The sequence below is a fragment of the Protomyctophum parallelum genome, assembly GCF_964188405.1.
Source record: "Protomyctophum parallelum genome assembly, chromosome: 9".
Taxonomy (NCBI): domain Eukaryota; kingdom Metazoa; phylum Chordata; class Actinopteri; order Myctophiformes; family Myctophidae; genus Protomyctophum; species Protomyctophum parallelum.
The window spans coordinates 29,374,371-29,392,844 of NC_139706.1; the positions used below are offsets into that span (position 1 = coordinate 29,374,371).

At 39.5% G+C, this 18,474-nt stretch overlaps 3 protein-coding genes across 9 annotated transcripts in view; 2 read left to right on the top strand and 1 right to left on the bottom strand.

The window, feature by feature from the left end:
* The window catches only part of LOC310864798 (mth938 domain-containing protein-like), a 42,780-nt gene that overhangs the window by 19,497 nt on the left and 4,809 nt on the right, over positions 1 to 18,474 (top strand). For 2 of the 3 annotated variants that reach the window (XM_083773580.1, XM_083773581.1), the window contains exon 2: positions 16,864 to 16,907. The gene's annotated coding sequence lies outside the window, so the exon portion shown is untranslated. Of the gene's footprint in view, positions 1 to 16,295; positions 16,621 to 16,863; positions 16,908 to 18,474 lie in introns of those variants that run through there. The other variant, XM_083773582.1, reaches the window with a different exon arrangement.
* On the bottom strand, positions 656 to 11,595 carry LOC310864989 (porphobilinogen deaminase-like). Of its 2 annotated transcripts, none has more exons than XM_083773913.1 (14): positions 11,434 to 11,595; positions 8,938 to 8,991; positions 8,445 to 8,517; positions 8,150 to 8,199; positions 7,708 to 7,763; positions 7,035 to 7,112; positions 6,763 to 6,840; positions 6,196 to 6,271; positions 5,858 to 5,971; positions 5,665 to 5,703; positions 5,279 to 5,398; positions 4,568 to 4,621; positions 4,013 to 4,099; positions 656 to 3,172 (listed from the first exon to the last, which is right to left on the bottom strand). In XM_083773913.1, the coding sequence occupies exons 1-14, from the start codon at positions 11,455 to 11,457 to the stop codon at positions 2,999 to 3,001; spliced, it is 1,077 nt and encodes a 358-aa protein (XP_083630039.1). In that variant the 5' UTR covers positions 11,458 to 11,595; the 3' UTR covers positions 656 to 2,998. The 2 variants fall into 2 exon arrangements, with proteins under 2 accessions (XP_083630039.1, XP_083630038.1); XM_083773912.1 differs by lacking the exon at positions 11,434 to 11,595 and adding an exon at positions 9,155 to 9,266.
* On the top strand, positions 11,608 to 14,007 carry LOC310864986 (uncharacterized protein). Of its 4 annotated transcripts, none has more exons than XM_083773907.1 (4): positions 11,608 to 11,743; positions 11,930 to 12,024; positions 12,522 to 12,609; positions 13,018 to 14,007. In XM_083773907.1, exons 2-4 carry the CDS (start codon positions 11,972 to 11,974, stop codon positions 13,972 to 13,974), a joined length of 1,098 nt encoding a protein of 365 aa, XP_083630033.1. In that variant the 5' UTR covers positions 11,608 to 11,743; positions 11,930 to 11,971; the 3' UTR covers positions 13,975 to 14,007. The 4 variants fall into 4 exon arrangements, with proteins under 4 accessions (XP_083630033.1, XP_083630032.1, XP_083630034.1 ...); XM_083773906.1 differs by having other exon boundaries at positions 11,698 to 11,824; positions 11,924 to 12,024; XM_083773908.1 differs by having other exon boundaries at positions 11,698 to 11,824; positions 11,924 to 12,017; positions 12,505 to 12,609.

Sequence of the window (18,474 nt, forward strand, 5' to 3'; positions counted from 1 at the left end):
TTTCAGAAATGTGCTGTCACTTGGCAAAATATTAATATACTTTCCTCCGGTCAAAGCATTTGACAGGTTACCTTCTCAACAGCCACATGTTGAGTCCTCTGGAGAGGTCATCTGTGGACAACTAAAACTGTACTCGATCAAAACAGTCCTCCATATAAAATGTTTGATATCGTTGATATCAGGTGGAAACATTTGTCCATAACTTTTACTTTTCAGGAAATGGAAAAAGAATAACCTGTGTTCCAATGTCGTTCTAGTGACACACTGATTAATATATTGGTTTATAAAGATCCACAGATAAATGTAACCACTTGAACTTTCACTTCCTTATGCCACACGTCACGCATTGTGAGCTTGTAGATCGGTTATTTAGGCTACTTTCGCCTGGCACAAAGTGGTAATACGGCAATTTAAGAAAAAACATTAAGAAAGATGAAATATGGACTCAAGGTTTCAGCCTGACAGCAATGGTATTGCATGATATCTGGGCAGTTTTACAATGTTTATGTATAATGCAAATTGTTTGGATTAGGGACAAAAAAAGGATTATCTATGCACTTTTTTAACCTTAACACAAACGGTTGTGAAACCACAATCTCCTGAATAAAAGACAATTTTAAGTAGGGCAACGCAAAGTACAAAGTATCACATAGCATTGACATTTCATAATATGTTTTATTTGACATATTTCACAAAATAAAAAAGCCAAGATGCTTTGCGATTGCATATGAACATTTTTCATTTTAGCTGATTGTTGGCAATTTGAGTACTGAGAAAAAACAATTTATATTAAAGTAAATTAAAGTTGCAAAACAAAAGGCTGAGTTCATGATTTGCGGCATTTTGTTCTAAATAGACCAGTTGTGCAAACATTAGATGACAATCTTAGCCAATCAGGATCGAATATGAAAAATCAAACAGCTCCGTATTGATCACATGAAAATGTTTTTACACATTAGCACCCTCAGACTAGTGGGAATGTGCATGCAACATTTCATGGAAATCGCAGTGTTCATTTTGTTCAAAACGGACCAATCCTGCAAACTTTGCGTGATGTATGGATATGAAAATCAGCCTCATGGTGGCTCTATAACAGGCCGTTCTGGAAGATTTGGGGCAGATGTTCAGAATTGGCATCCAGGGAGTGTGTGTGCACAGATTGGCAGATTAGCTGTACAGTGTACACACACAGACAGGACAGATGGACGGAGGGATGGGGTGAAAAACATACCGTATTCTCTCCCCATGCCTTTAGCCTGGCGGTGACCAAAACATACATATAGGCTATAATGAAATACAAAAACTGCCTCATTAAACTGTACAGTGACATATATAATAGCTGTGATAGAGAGTGCACAGAAAGCAGAGATTATTCCAGTTAAGAAACACAGACATGACCAACCTTTAAGGAAAATATGACAGTTACAATTGTGTTTACTTGATTAATTAAAGATATTAACTTCATACGGATGTCACATTTTGAAAGCGATACCAACAAGATACAGCAAAGAGGTCTTAACAGCTACTGACTTTGAATAAGCTTCTGTTCAACTGCTGTTCTACTGAATTTGTAAGAATTCAATTGTTTAGGAAGTTATTCTGTTCACTCCAGTTTTTGTGGACATTATTCATTATGCAGTTTTTAGGAGTATACTTTCAGTAGTGGAAATGGAGGTATTAAAAAAACTACACATATATAAACATTGCCAGACCTGCACTGTGTTGACTAAACCACAACTGCAGAAAATGAAGGTTAACATCAAACTGTTGGCTAGTCTAAAACAGAAATATGGCTTGAATGCAGGTTGTATTTAGTTCTCACCAAGAAATGTGTAAATGTTTATCACATAAATGTTAAATTGCTTAATAAATGGCCTCTACTGCTATACCCCAAGCTTCAATCTCTACTGTCCAAGAATCAACAGTAAAGATTGTTATGTGTACCAAGGAACATTTTGGGAGTACAAAAGGCACTATAGGCCAAGTCAAGTAAAATTGATGTAATGGATATAATAATTATTGTTGGTAAAAGAGGTAGCTAGTACATTATATATAGGAATAGGAAATTAAAAATAATCTGATGTTAGAGACAGGAGGCCACCCCAATGACAGGAGGACTGTGGACCAAACACAGAACCTTTTTTATTATAACTTGCCTATAATATATCTATGTACAAGCAAATGAAGTGGATTTTCATCATAGTGGAATCAACTGAGATCCAGAAATCATATCTTTGGTAAAAGACCTCAGTAAATTCCAATGGCATTTTGCAGAGTGTTTGGGGTTAGTGCTTCTCTAGTATTGAAGCTGGTTGTGAATTTCCATTTTTATGCTCAAGGAAACTCTGGGGGTTTAGTTGGCACCTTTATCCTGAAGATGTATACCAGGATTGCCTTGAATTTACTGTAATCTTGAAATTATTGTTGAAAAAAAGCTACAATCCACAAATTATTAGTGAGTACAATGTCATTTAGCCAATCTGTAACCATACAGTATCTAATACAATATCTGTAGTATCTGTATAGCACATCTGTAGTGGCTGGAAGTGGTCTACCTTTATTCCATGTTATGATAGATTTCAACACTGCTAATGGTTGACGATGTCAATAGAGTTATTTGAAGCAGACAGTGCCATCTTTATTGTAGTTCAGGCAGCTGTGCAATGACCCATCTTCGTCGAGAGAGAAAACGTACATAAAAACGTACAGATTGTAGCTTTAATAACGGTGGTTACGGAAAAGCTGGGGGCAGAATGCCGTGCTAAAGGACACTTGGATACGATATATGGCTGCAGCAGGCACTGAACCTGCACATTTTCTGTTACAGGATAGTCACACAAACTCCCAGGCCATTCTGCCTAATAAAAGTCATAATAAAGAATGAATAATATTATATATATATAAGTGCCGAACATGACTCTCTGTATGTAATACTTGGAATCCTTTTCAACCCCCCCCCCCCCCCCCCCCACCCACCCACACACTCCTCATACAGACATTATCTGGCATCATTCAGCTGCCTGGCCACGGTCAGGATCTCCTTGGCTCCTTTGCTCAGCAGTAGATTAGCCAGGTCTATGCCCAGACTTTCTGCGCTGTCCTGTGCTGGATTGGACACCTTGCAGGCGGTGATGCCCACGTGCTGGATCAGCTCGTCTGCATCCTCCGAGGGCTAGCACACAGGACACATGACATTCAGTAAGGGCTGGAGATAGTGTCAATAGTGCAATGTAGAAATACTCCATTACAAGTGAAAGTCTGGAATTCAAAATGTACTTGAGTAAGAAATTATAAAAGAATATAGGGGTAGGACCAGATAAGCATAGACTTCATTCCTACTCCTTTTCAAACAATAAAAAAAAAAAAAAATGAATTATTATTATTATTATTGTGCAAGTGTATTTTGCTTATTTTTTCTTTTTTTTACATTATTATTGTGACTGTATTTTATATTCTCTTTTGGAATGTTCAAAATAAATATGAATTTGTTCATAGTAAGGAGTTCTTCACTAGTAAAACAAAGCTGTCATTGTGGAGACATGACAAATACATCCTGTACTAGTCACCTTGTCACAGTACATTACACTAGTTAGTACATTGAACACTACTCTTATCACAGACTATTACACTAGTTAGTACATTGAACACTACACTTATCACTAGTCACCTTATCAAATCAAACTTTATTTATAAAGCACATTTAAAAACGAAAAGTGCTGTACAAGTCAAAAAACATATAGCAACAGTGATACAATCAAATAAAATCAGTACATCAATATCAAGGGGGTACATATGGATATAATAAGACAAGATAAGAGGTGCTCAAAATAAAATAAAAAGAGCCGTCGATAATTATGCCAAGGTTTTTAACATGGGTACGGATGTTGGGGGTGCAGGTGCCATATCACAGTCTATTACACTAGTACATTGAACACTACACTTATCACTAGTCACCTTATCACAGTCCATTACACTAGCTAGTACATTGAACACTACATTTATCACTAGTCACCTTATCACAGTCCGTTACACTGGTCTGCATCGTGTCCTTCAGGCTGTCTGAACCATCCAGGCTGTATACCGCCCCCGTCAGGTAAAGCTGCACAAATCACACACAAATAACATAGTACATATGTATAGCATAGTAGTATAGATATATAGTTTATATGTATAGTCTCATAATATAGATATTCCACTGTTACTTTCTTAGCTTACGCATGTTTCATGATAAATGCTTTTTTGTGATGTATTCCCATGCTTTTTGTTCCTGCTTAATGTAAGTCGCTCTGGATTAAGAGCGTCTGCTAAATGCCTAAATTGTAAATTGTGATAACACCATCACACCTGCAACGGTCATTCACAGTAGAATTAAAACACTCTTACACCTGCAGCATTCACTCACAGTACAATTACAACTGGAGGTACTAGGAATTTGACACGGCACATACTGTATAACATTTAGGAATTAAAATGCACCCCTTACAGGTTCACAGGTAATGTAGATGTGTTCTTAACCCACACTTTATCCTTGGACTGTGTTATTATTATTTATATAATTAAAACTCACCTGTGAGTCTTTAACTTCAGTGTTTACAGCAACTGGAACACTGCAGCCTCCCTCCTAAAACATGAGTCACACTGTTTACATACACACTAATAAATCAAATACTGTACCATCTCAACCACGTGAGACTGGCAATACCCTAATTTCAGCAATAACAACAATCATATGAAACCTAAACCCTAAAGGCTCAAATTTAAAGCGGCACAACGTAACTTTTTTGAATGAATGAAATCTGTATGGTAGAGTATGTTAATACAACATAACTTGGTTGTATATTGTCTCTCGGCTCTTCTATTTCATTTAGATTGTGTCTCAATTAGACAGGATCTGACACGAATTTTGAACTGATGGTCAAGATTCAATTCATCCCCTGAGCAAGCAGGCAGGAATCTGGACTCGCGCAGGAAACCGGGTTCAAATCCAGGGTAGAGGAAAGTTACATAGTGCAGCCGGACGGGAACCCCTTTTGGTGTTTTAACTATGCATTGTGTTATATTGAAAAATAGCAGATCTACAAGCTCATATGTCTGCTATTTTTAAAAGATTGTAAAAATGTGGCACAAATCTTTGAATATATTCTTTCAGAGCGAAATTCTTTTTTTCTTTTCTCGACGTCAGGCCTAAATGGGTTAATCACCTTGACTGCCTTCATTATTGTCACTATCTTTTCTAACAGGTGAAAGGTGTGAAAGGGTGTGTGTGTGTTTGTTTTACCAGTGATCTTAAGAATGCTCTCTCTGCGATGCAGCGCAGCACAGTGTCTCTGTGATGGAGGACAGAAACCATCTCCAGGATGTCTGTGTCTACGGCTCGAACCTCTATCGCCAGAGCTCCCTGAATGCACGCACACACACACACACACACACACACACACACACACACACACACACACACACACACACACACACACACACACACACACACACACACACACACACACACACACACACACACACACACACACACACACACACACACACACACACAGAAATTGATGTTGATTATTGCAATGCAAATGTGGATTGTCCTTTGCTTCTGTCACACAATACCCTTATAACCGCTTGATGAGTATAACGAACAGAATACTCAGTTATACACACCTGTCCCACAGCATACATGCAGTCTTCAGGTTCCAGGATCTACCAGTGCAAATAAACATTTTTAGTACTTTTGTTGAAGCACTTGTGCAATATATAAGAAGACCTCAACATAGGACTAGAGAGACAAGACTGATATGAGAACTTCTAGGTATACTTCAATAGTAAAGTCTAACAAGGGTTTTCTAGAGGGTACCTGGCTAATCCGGTCCTCCCAGCCCATCCTCTTGAGCCCAGCAGCAGCCAGGACGATGGCAGCATAGTCCTCCTTTTCATCCAGTTTCTTCAGACGGGTGTTCAGGTTCCCACGCTTAAGAGGCAAGTTAAGGCAAAACAAAAAATCTCCATGACAGTTGTGGCCACCGTCCTAGACGAGGTCATGTGTATTGTAGTATTATCATAATCACAATGAAATACTACAAGAAATTATATTTAGATCTGCCTTATATTAATTAAGCATTATCGCTCCTCAATAATTGTCTGTCAACATCTGTATTGAAATGTTCATTTTGTTATTGACACAAAAAAGGATACAATATCTTTGAAGTCCAAGTGGGGAAACCTTCTCTTCAACTGAGCAGCACGTCGTAATGAACTGGTACCTATCACACTGCAAGGACAAATATCAGGAACATCAGCCATCCACACTCTGATCTGAGCAATAGGCTCTGTGCACAATAGATATTAAAGACATATAGGTGCTTCATTAGCAGTCAAGCGGAATCTTGAAGGCATGCGCCTCTGATTGGCCCCTTCCGTTATTTTGGAAATAACTCTTCCTACTTCCGGGCCTTTTCCGACTTCCTTCACAGGTGTTTTACCTTACAGATTCTTTCGTTTTAGCGATTTTAGCTATTTTTGACAAGGGTGGGGGGGGGGGGGGGGTTGCATTTGAACATGTACACAATTGTATAGTTTGTGTTTTTCTTTTACTATAATCCTACTAGACTCCAGGTAATTACATCTGGCCACAAAAGATCACAGGATGTACTGAATGTGAAGGGGGGTACTATAGGGGGCTGCCATACTGTGTTGTATGGCTCAACATGTCAGTTTGTTGTAACATTTACAAAAATATACAGTCTCTCTCTCATCCCATACCTGTTTTGGGGGAGCGTGTCGAGGGTTTTGCCTGCATTCTGTGGGTGTAGGACTACGGCATCATGGGGGTTTTCTCGTCTGGAAGCAGTGATGTAGGTGACACATACAATTTCCATTAGAGCAGTTACCCCGTGTTGAGTTAGTACACATTCCCTTACAATCAAACTGAATATATCTACTATACTATATCATTGTACTGTCTTAAATAGAGACGCTTGTGTGTGTGTGTGTGTGTGTGTGTGTGTGTGTGTTTGTGTGTGTGTGGGGCTTACTTCAGCACTGCCCCAATGGTGAATCCTGGAGGAAGTGTGGTGGGCAGGTCTTTCAAAGAGTGCACAACCAGATCCACTCTGTGAGACAAAGAGGAGTACTGTGTGGGTCACAACTAGTGGGTCAGCTACCAAAAGAAGGTCATGAGATGTTCAAAGGGTCACAGACTCTGAAGAACTTGACACGGGAGCTAGCGCAACATCAAGGCGGAAATGTGCACTTTTGTTTGATGCTAAACGGACAAGGAGAAAGATACTGAGAGAAATAACCTATACACAAAGTTCTACTTTGAGGCAGGACTCCAGAGAAGAACCTCATTGTCAGCTCTGTAGCAGTGGCCGGCAAACTGTGTTCTTCTGGATCGGACTAGTGAAGAAACACGGGAAGGTTGCCGTATATTAGATTAGTCGATGGGTGGCTCTTCCAAGACAGATTTTGCGCTCTCATTAGAAGGTGGGTGTAAGTGCCATCCAACCGTTTCTCTAGTTTATTTTAAAGTGTCCATGTCTCGGAGCCATAGAATCGGCTTAACGGTCGTCCTAAATATTTTTACTTTTAACATCTTACTAAGCTGGGATGACCAGATCTTATGCATGTCATTGCAGGCTGACCAGGCCATACCCTTCCTAGTTTGAAAGTCCTTTTGGGAAGAAGATATATTATGAACCCACTTACTCATTCTTCTCTAGAGCATTCTCCAGCTCTTTGGTGAACAAACTCTTCTCTCCAATCTGTAATCAAAAACAGAATTTCTGCATTACAGTATTATGATAGACTAGAACCGTCTTGCACCCCAGGTAGATAGCAGTCAGTTACTTTCCCCAGTAGTGTACTGTGGATTTTTTAATTAGTGAAGCGCTACGTCACGTGCACGAGCAGTCGAGCACACACGCACACGTGATTGGAATAACCTCTTTAATGTACAGTATTAGGCCTATTTAATTTCCGAAATGAGCGATCCCCGCTTTAAATAACTCCAAAACCCATGCAATACGACATTTTATCCTTGGCGTTATCCCAGCGCCTTGGGATCTAATCCTGCTCCCGCCGTTTAAAAAAAGAAATCTAACCTATAAAACATGAATTAGATACACCATGTAACATGAATAAAGCTCACCTTCGATAAAGCTGTGTCAAGGATTCTATCTCCTGTTGTTGTCATGCCAACTGAAATAAAGGATTTAATTGTCAACATGTATATGCATAACAGTAACTAACAGTAACTACTGTCATTTACCAATCACTATTTTGGATTTTCTTTTTTATGTATTAACACCTATAATGACATGCCTAAATAGGAATAAATTATTATTGTATTTACATTATCAATTAACGATTACATTGATTTGTTTGATTAAGTGCTGTACCCCTAATATCCCCAGAGAAAGAAAAGCTGGTACACATCATCTCACCTATTTCCAATTGGACATCTGGGTACAGTTCTTTCAACTTGGCAGCAACAGAGTCTGTCTGGATGCGAGCCAACTGGAGCAAAATAACATAATCCTTCCCTGTTATACTATGTCATTTCATGTTATCCTTAAGTAGCACATTAACTTAAGTACATTTAATTTAATATTTTCATAGTCATTGCATGTTTGATAATTAGTCCATAATCAGCTCTAACCACTAGACCTAGACAGACACCATTTGTCTGAGAAGCAGCAGGACTACTATCTCAAACTCTTGTGCTGTATGTAAAGAAACGGATGAAGAGTGCTTCAGATCATCAGCATTAAACATTTAAGTCCTCTATTCTGAGTAAATAAGTAAGTTGCAACTGTATTTGGTCATTTTGGTGTGCCCTTTTTCCCTCTACACACCAAATATCTTCGCTGAAAATGTTCTGATGCTGGGGCTCAAGTGGTTAACAGTTAATTAAAAACATAATTTGATTGGCCATACCTGACTCTTGCGTGTTCCAATCCGAATGACTCTGATAACTTTGCCGTTGTCATCCTGTTGGGGGAGAAAGGTCATTCATTTAGAATTCTTCAATAACAGGAGTTTCCTTGTTTGTTGACCCAACCACCCTCCAATCCAGCACATTCATATCTAGGCCTATCTTTTACCACTTAACCAGTTTACATGAGGCTAAACAATAATGCACTAATGATCTTACCCTAATGTACATTCCTACTTCCATAGTTGTCTACTACCGTATCCTTGCACTCTGTCTGCACTGTGTGGGCTATTGTGTGTGTCACAGTGGCTCTGAATGACTGCTACGTCTTGGTGAGGTCATATAGCTCATAGATAAGGGAATTGTACAGTAGTCTTTTTAAACCATGCATCTCCCTTCAGAAGCTCCACCCTCCAAGAAATCTCTGGCTCAAAAAGATAAGTGTGCTGATACTCAGAATCCGTTATAAGGGAGGGGCACCATGGGAGGTTCTTTTTACTGGTGTGAGGCTGGGGGAATGTTAGAACTTCTGATGAACGAAACAACATATCACATCTAAAATAAAAGATTTTAGATGTGAGACGAATCCCTGGATATCGTCTCTGGTGGGGTGGAGCTCACAGTGTAGACGAGTACCCCTTTTTATGTAAAGCTTGCGTTGTAGGCGCAAGTCTCCTTTTTATGTGATTATGTATATTATGATTATGTATCTTTATATTGATCTCCGAACTGGTTCACTTCGTCAGTCTTCCCTTGGCGCTGGTGCAGTTAGTTAGTCCGAGTCTTTATGTGACGCCTCTGACTGGGTATCTGGAACACTGAAGGTAATTCTCTCTTCTGCTCTCTCTATCTCAATCTCTAGAAACTGCAATGATTCATCTTCTGCGCTGTACTTTATAGGGTGACGTGACGTCGTGGCCTGACATTCAATTCAATTGCCACTAACCGTTTCCGTGACAACACAGGTGGTCCTTGCTCATGCATTCAGTAGGAAAAAGATTTTATTTGGTAGAAACTCAGTAACTTGGTATTGGAGGCCAGAGGAATTAAATACATTATCCTCATTATCACTGGTCCTTTGAGGAGGATTATGCTTCAATTCGCCAATTCGGTGCTATAATGTCATTGTGCTGGGTGTGGTCAGGGTGCTTAAGTGGGCAGCTTAGCTATTGTAACTAGCCTATTTATTTGTTTGTAAAAATGTCAATAATAAAATATAATTTTACTTTGTGTTCTGGATTGGTTTTATATTTGGCAATTTTGGCAGTGCCATTGATTGATAAGTTGCAGCATTTGATGTGTGTAGTTCTTTCTAGATCAAATGATTGTTCGTCGTTTTATATTTTATTATTGACATAGTACTGAAAGCTTAACAACTACAAAAGAGGATCAGATCATTGTCAGGTTCTAGACAGAAAATGACATGAGACTCCACTAACAGCCAAGAAGAGACTAGAGAGAGAGATAGAGATAGAGATAGAGAAAGAGATAGAGAGAGAGAGAGAGAGAGAGAGAGAGAGAGAGAGAGAGAGAGAGAGAGAGAGAGAGAGAGAGAGAGAGAGAGAGAGAGAGAGAGAGACAGAGACAGAGACAGAGACAGAGACAGACAGACAGACATGGACCACCCGTAATCATGACCACTAGTTGATCAATCTGGGAACTCATTGGCAAATTGTAAAACAAATGAAAGACAGCGCCCTCTTTGACGCAAGTCAACTGCAGTCTGTCTTGAGAGACTAGTTGAGTAAAGTTCACTCAATGACACATTGACCTAAGATGATGCATCAATGTAGTAGACAGCAGTTAGGAAGTCAAGAACTTCCACAGAATTAGTTAGAATCTCAAGAAGTCAGGGAAGGTGTACCATAATCCAAACGTGTTATAAGCTGTTTATAATGCATAGACATGTAATGCATAGCAGGTGTTACAAAAGCACTAATCTTATGCCATATCCCCACCAAATACAACAGGTTGATTCAGGGTGGTGGACAGCAACGTCATGAGTCATGACTAGGAAGACCATGTGATTTTCTATTGTCAAGTTGTCAACATCGGACACACTATTGTCCACTGCATTAGACTTTATATTTTATCAAGTCTGACTTTCACTTTGGTGTCTATGATAGCCTACGCAAATGTCAGAATCGATCACAGACTACATCTTTGATAGTCTATTTTGACTCTTTCTTGATCCAAGGTTGTCAGTGGCAAATGGCAATCTCTGCCATGGGACCATGCAAGTTGATCTAAACTGACGACAAGTTGACCACTGGCCAGTTAATTTAATAAACCACTAATATTCATTCAATCTACACGGCGCATATTTCTGCTTCATGCCATTCCCACGTTTTGACAGTTCGTCAAATATTGTCCAATTGCAGCGTAGAGTGGGCGGGACAGTCGCACCGATAAGCCAATGAGCGCTATCTACAGGCCAACATGGCGCCCACCGTCTGCAGCGCTCAATGCGGCGTTTGCATTGAGGGATGGTTTCCTACCTGACAGCTGCTCTCTCCGGACATGTCGGTGATCGGGCAGCAACGGACCGATATCGTACGTGTCAACAGCGTGTCCTCGTAAAGGAAGAACCCATTTGGTGCCGTTTATTCCTCGCAAAGCGGTGTAAAGTCACTCCCGCGAGGCGCGACACTACATGGACTGAAATCTCTGCTCTGATCGATGTCATTGGACCGGCTCCGGCTCGAGGTCACTTCCTTGTTCCGCTAGGGGACGCGCAGTGATTGGCTGCCTGATGGAACAAAATGCAATAGGACACCACTTTCGTTGTACCATTAGCCTTAGCCTTAGGTACTGTACTAACCTTAGAGTATGGTACTAACTAGGTTCTAGGTTGGAAAGGTGAAAAGATAAAGATGGCACATTACAAACGTGGGTGGCTATCTGTTTCTGTCAAATGAAATTAATGCGGCATTAATACAAAGCTACAGTCACCCCACTAACATCGATATCATGTTATTGTTCTTCTAGTGACAGATAAAGACATCACACTCCTGATCAAGCTGCGTGCGACCAACAATGGCCTCTTCACCGGGAAGCGGAACTCTGCTCTACGTGCATGGAGGTGAAATGTGAATGACACTTGTTACTTGCGCAAGTAGGCACTCGACAGTGCAGTTCTAGTTTAGTATGTACTACTACGTAAATACAGCTAGCTACTATACTTTAGTGTACTACATACGCAATACCTAGTTACTATGTAACACTGTGCACATACCAATCTTTATCTTTATTTAGTATGCACTAATGCCACATAGCCCACATTCTAGTATGTTATTGTTTATTAATTAAAGTATTAGTATGGATACTGTACATGATGCTTTACTTTACTATGGATTAAAATGTAGCATCTACAAAACGTGTCATTGATGGAAGTTACACTTCCATGGACAGCATGTCCAAAACAATAATAGGCGTATGATATTGGCATTATTCTTGGCATGTTTCTCTGAGTTGCAAAATAGTTTGGGACAAAGTTATTGGAGAAGAGCTATACAACCACATGAAAGATCATGTGAGACAGAGACACTTAAAGGCACTAAACTAAACAGACTCTATTAATCTTCAGTGCAATCAGACAGGAGATGGGACTCCAGGGGAAGGTGACACCCTTACAGCTGAAGAAGAAATGGGAAAATATTAAAGATAAGTACAGGGTAAGATTTCTGTGAGATTTATTTTCTTTTTCTAGTGTACAGTAGACTGACAGGAAATGGTGAGAGAGAGAGTCTGGAGTCTGGATTGGGATTCGAACCCGTGTGGTGCAACACACTGTCGGGCTAGATTAGCAGCCCAGCTGTCCGGGCCTGTGATGTTTAGTCTTGGCGGTATTCTAGGGGTTACTGTAATGAAAATGACTCTGTAAATTCTAAATATATAAACACATTAAGTTATTCAGTAACATCTCAATCTATATTATTAACATTTATAGATCCTATACCTATAGGTCTTATAAAATGATTAAAAGCTGCTGTAGCAGCTTCATTTGCAATATATATAATAGTATCTATTAACTGTAGGAACTAAATAAAACATGATCTTAACCTCTACTGTGTTCTTTTCAGGAACTGAAGAACCCTCTGTCCGGGACAGAGAGCAAAGCTAACTCGTGGCGCTGGTTCCATCTCATGGACAAGGCCATGACCGGTCACCTGGTCAGTTCTGCCTGTGTCCTCAACCCCTCCCTATTTGCCCATGATGAGCTACAGGAATCGAATACAGGTGGAATTGTTGGATCCAGCAGGATTATCCCAGGGTTAGATAAAGTTGCCCTCTCTGGACAAACAGCAGATGGTTCAGTAGAACTTGATGCAGCTGCAGTACAACTTGATGCAGCTGCAGTGGAACTTGTACGATCCTTTAAGCAGGAGGATGAGGCTGCAGTCGAACTACTACAAGCCTTAAAGCAGGAGGGTGGAGAGACTGTGGATACATGCTCTAAACCTCCTACTTTGCGCTACACCACTGAAGTATCCAATAGTTCAGTTAACGTAGGTACTGTACTCTATGCAACCATAGAATGTGACATTGATGGAACCGGTCAAAAGAACCCTTCTGTTCAGCTCGATGATCGGACATCAGTGAACACGGAGAGAGACATGACGATGGAGGTCGAAGAACCGGACAGATGGATAGTGGAGCTGGAGCGAGAGAGACGGTTACTGGAGAGAGAGCATTTGCAGTTAGACCGAGATAGGTTGGTCTTGAAGAGAGAGAGAGAGCTGCTCAGACAGCAGATGGAAGCTATAGAACGAGAGAGGGCCTCACTGGACAAACACAGGGCTGCTGTAGAAAGGTGCCGTGCTGCTCTGGAGCGAGACCGAGCCGTTCTAGAGAGAGACCGGGCTTTAATGGAGAGAGACCGAGCTCTTCTGGAGAGAGAGCGTCTCGAGGTCATCAACCAGAAAGAGGCCTTCCCAAAAGAAAAGCCTGATGATACCGGAGGAGAACTGGATGCAGACAGTCAGGATTCCAGGCAGAGACTAATTTCCCTGTTGGAAAGGTTCATTGACAAACTGTGAATCTCTTCTAATTAGGGCTTTCAGAAATCATGTATAATATACTGATTCCTATATTCAGTTATTTGTGTAGATTTTCGTCATTACACAAACATTAAATTCCCATTCCACAAGCAAATCGGCTATTTTTGTCTTACACAAATTGTCATTTTCCATTGACAATGAATGGAGAATTTACGTCATGTGTGTCTGAACAAATTATGATGATGTACGATGATAAGAGCGCCCCTCACTTCACACAGGTGTGATTTTTCGTATTTGACTTAAGTATTCAAATAGCAAATATGTGGGTGATATCGGATTCTTTTTTTCATCCAGTAAAAACAAGCAATTTCACACAGAGAATCAACCAGGTGCTTGATGGATAAAAGTTGGAAATTTGAGTAGACTGGTGCAGTGGTGCTTCAAAGATCAGTGGGACTGGAATACTAGAGAAAAGATGGTGATCCGAGCACTCAAAAATTCGGTGGATAAAAACCATTTGTTAGAAAAATCAAGTACATTATTTAGAATGTAAAAAAGCTTTTTTACATTTCTAAAATAAGTACCTTGATTTTTATCCACCCTCTCCTTATTTTTAAACATTTTTCAGTGCTCGGATCGCCACCTTTTCTCTAGTAAAAACAAGCAATTCTTAGCATTTCTCATGTCATGTATTTTCTCCCTTTTCATCTTTCATGCATGAGTGCTGCTGTTTTAGCGCCCCTCCGGCGTTGAGTGAAGGACCTTAGCCTCGTCACATACAGTCTGAAATCATTTGACAACAATCAACAATTCATTGATTAGGATAATTACCCAACACCAGAGTTCACAGCTGCATATCTGCTGTAGATATATTGCCAGTATTTAAACTAATTGCAATTAAAATAATATCAGGAAATACTCGACTTTGTACAGTGTTGAATTAGTTGTTTTGTCGAATATTTGATTATTCTCTGAAACCCCTACTTTTAATGCTGCTACTGTTGTGCTGTTATTGTCAAGCAGAGATGGTTTGAGACTCGAACAAGAGCACGTTAACAGGACACATGGATGTTATGGGGATTGAATCTGTGCCTTTCAAGTCTTTATTTTTGTCACCTTAACCCTAGAACACTAAACATGGGTGATATTCACCAGGACAATTATATTTTTGTAATTTTCATAATGTTGCTGATGTCTGAGGTGGGTCAGTACCGGTTTGTTTCCCTGCCCACATCAGTTTTTTTCTACAGGCAGGTGTTTTCACCCACGTTTAGTGAGTGAAAGAGAAAAATCCCATACACCCACAATGGGCTTTTTCTTTTTTTTTTTCACTGGACCATTCTCTCATCTCCCAGGAATGGGTGGACCAAAGGAAAAGTTCTCAGCTCCATTATTTTTTGAGGGTCGCTATATCCAGCTTTTAATGTATGTTCACAAAGTTTTTTTTATTCCCATTGGCAAAGAATGGAGAATTTACGTCATATCGACATGCTACGTCATGATGTACGATGATAAGAGCACACACAGTAGCATAGGGTCTGGTATATAGTAACTAATCCCTTAGTAAAATGCACTAGTATGCTTTGTGAATATAACCTCAACCTTAATGGTTATGGGACTGGACTTTGAAGAATGTGTCTGTTTTACTTGACCTGTTGTTACAACTTGTTTACAACAATTTGTGACGCCACAAAGGAAATAATTCAAGAAATATAATTATTCACAGTTTGTAGAATGGGTACAGGTCAATTAAAAAACTGCTACTGCATGCATGCATGCATGCATGAGGACATATTAAGAAAAGCACTTGTTTACATCAGGGTCCTCCATTCCTAAATTAAAATAGAATGAGTAGGAAAAGCATGCACTTATAATAAGACAAGTGTAGATTCAGAGGACCTGTAACGATGCAGTTGTTTTGGTTGTCCACTAGAGTGCATCAGAAATTATATGTTTTGAATCGGATGTTTGTCTGTTACTTCGCCATTCTTTTAAATAACCATAGTCTAATGTTCATTATGTGTTCAGTGTTCACACAAACGCTTTTTAATTGAAGTACAAATTATCTCCATCGATGTAAAAAGAGATTTTGATAATATAGTTCTGCCACATTTGTATTGGTTGACGGTGAACACGCGTCATCAGGATGCGCTGATATGCCTGCCTAAGCATAACGCCCTATGATAACACCCGATCTACAAGCTCATAACGCGTGATCGACGCGACACGTTGTGAGCTTGTAGATCAATTGTTCTTGGTGTGCGACGCCGTCGTACGACGAAGAACCATGAATCAGCCTTTTGATAAAATCTCTGAACGGTTAAACCAGTTTATTTACCGTATTATGGCATAACGGCATATAGCTACAGACTAGTCGACGTTATTTTTGACGTATTTGTTTATTAAAAATAAGTTATTTTGTGTCCAAAAGAAACCATGAAAATGCCTGGTATTGCCGAGAATGCCTTCACTTTCTCGAGAGGCACATCGGCATCGCTTCTCGGCCTTTTGGCTAAGATCAAGTGTAGTATCTGTTCTTATCAGTTTAATATCTGATACGTCCCCTACCCGGGGACCATATATTAAATTGATTTTTGGAACTGGGAGATGGAATAGGGGCTTGCTCCGTCCACTCCACGCATCGACCTGGTATTGCAGTATCTCCAGGAACGGTGCACCCCCTAAGTTTGTAAAAAAAAAAATGTTAATGTCTTATTGAAAAGATATGCGTACTTAACTGTTATTTGTGTGACTAAACATTGTGTTTGTTGTCATGATTTGTCACGACAAGAGTTGACTTTGTCCGCGGCGTAAACGTCTTTAAATAAATACTTTCTGAAAAGTCTATGAGGGAAATGAACGGGGCGGGACTCAGGGGACTGCGACGCTCTGAGTCCCTTTTTAAAAGTAGGAAGCAGAAGTTTGGAGTGTGGCTTCTGTTTACCTCTGTTGACAGCAACTTAAGCAAGGGGGTAAGCGGCCATATCTTTCTTGTTTTATTAATTCTCCCAGAATCTCCCTATAGGCAATTAAACTAACAACATGATCATATCCCATTACCTTTTCATATATTTTAGCTTGACCTATAATAGAAACATAAGTTTTCCATAGAAATCTCGTTTAGCCACAGTGTAGCTTCAGTAGCTACAATATCTCCCAGCTAACTAGCTAGCCAAATTCAGCTATGAATAACACAACATTTGGCAGGACCAATTTATGTTTCAAGACAAACATTTGTAGGGTGTAGGTCAGGACGTCTACAGTTTAGGAAAATAAGTAGGTCTACAAAATCTGCCAGGGGATCCATGACTTTAACTACAAATACAATACCAATCCAGCATACATGCAGAATGTCAGGAGTTTAGTACTGCACTGGTAATTCACCATTGATGCTGTTCAAATAAATTCTAGAGTTTATGCCATAAGCATAACTAACCATGCCTCCATATTTGTCTGTTGCACAGCTCTTCCTCTTGTAGCTGTAGTACCATTATAGATCTTTCAGTGTTGCTTGCCTTATACAGTTTAAATTATATGCAATACATTGTCCATCTTGCCTAACTATATGTGCTCATCATCTGTTTGTCATTTCATTTCCATTCACGAAAATATATTTTAAAATATCTTTAGAATTTCCATTTCTGCTAATCATCATGCTATACTATGCTTGTATATGATTTGACTAATTTGATTTACAGTAGGATTAGAGAGACCTCTTCTATATATAAAAAACTGTGTTTTAAACGAACAATAGCACAATGGTATGTCAACTTTATTTACTATAGTGTAGGTACATATCACTATCACTTAATTTAAAATACCGGTAGGTTAAATGCGTTGACTGCACATTTATAGGTTAAATGTGTAAAATTGCTTTGACTGCCCATCATTAGCGTATATACTGTAGTTTCCTATGTATATATACTGTATGTCTGATGTGTTGGCGTTTGTTATGCTGTGTTTTTTTGTTGAAGCTTGGACCACAATGGAAATAATAAATATTGTGTTTTGTTTTCATTCTCGGTGATACAATGACTGTATTAGTTGGAGCATTTCTTATACTTCCGTGACCGTGGAGAGCGAAGGTCCGTTCCGCAAAAAATGTGAGCTAAATTTGGCGGAGCCCAAAATGGCTACAGCTACAGTACCACCAGCTATGACACAAATTAACTTTTCAATGGTTTGGCCTCTGCCCTCCAGTTTTTTGATTGATTGATTGAAATATTTATTAACAGTTTGTAGAATTACAGTACATTTCAAGCACAAACTCAATACAAAGACTGTTAACTGTGAGTGGACGACCCAATTAAGCATTACACTTGTTTACAACAGGGTCCACATTGTTCAATTCATCAAAAATCATCCAGTGATGTGTAGAGCTTGTTTTCTATTACTTATGGGGCTGAGGAATCCATAAATGATTTAAACAATTATCAGCTCTGAAAGGTCAATTTTTCAACATTGTCGGGTCTGCAAAATCACTCAGATTATTTTTTTGCCAGTGTATTATGGCATGTGTGATATGTGAGTTTACCACAA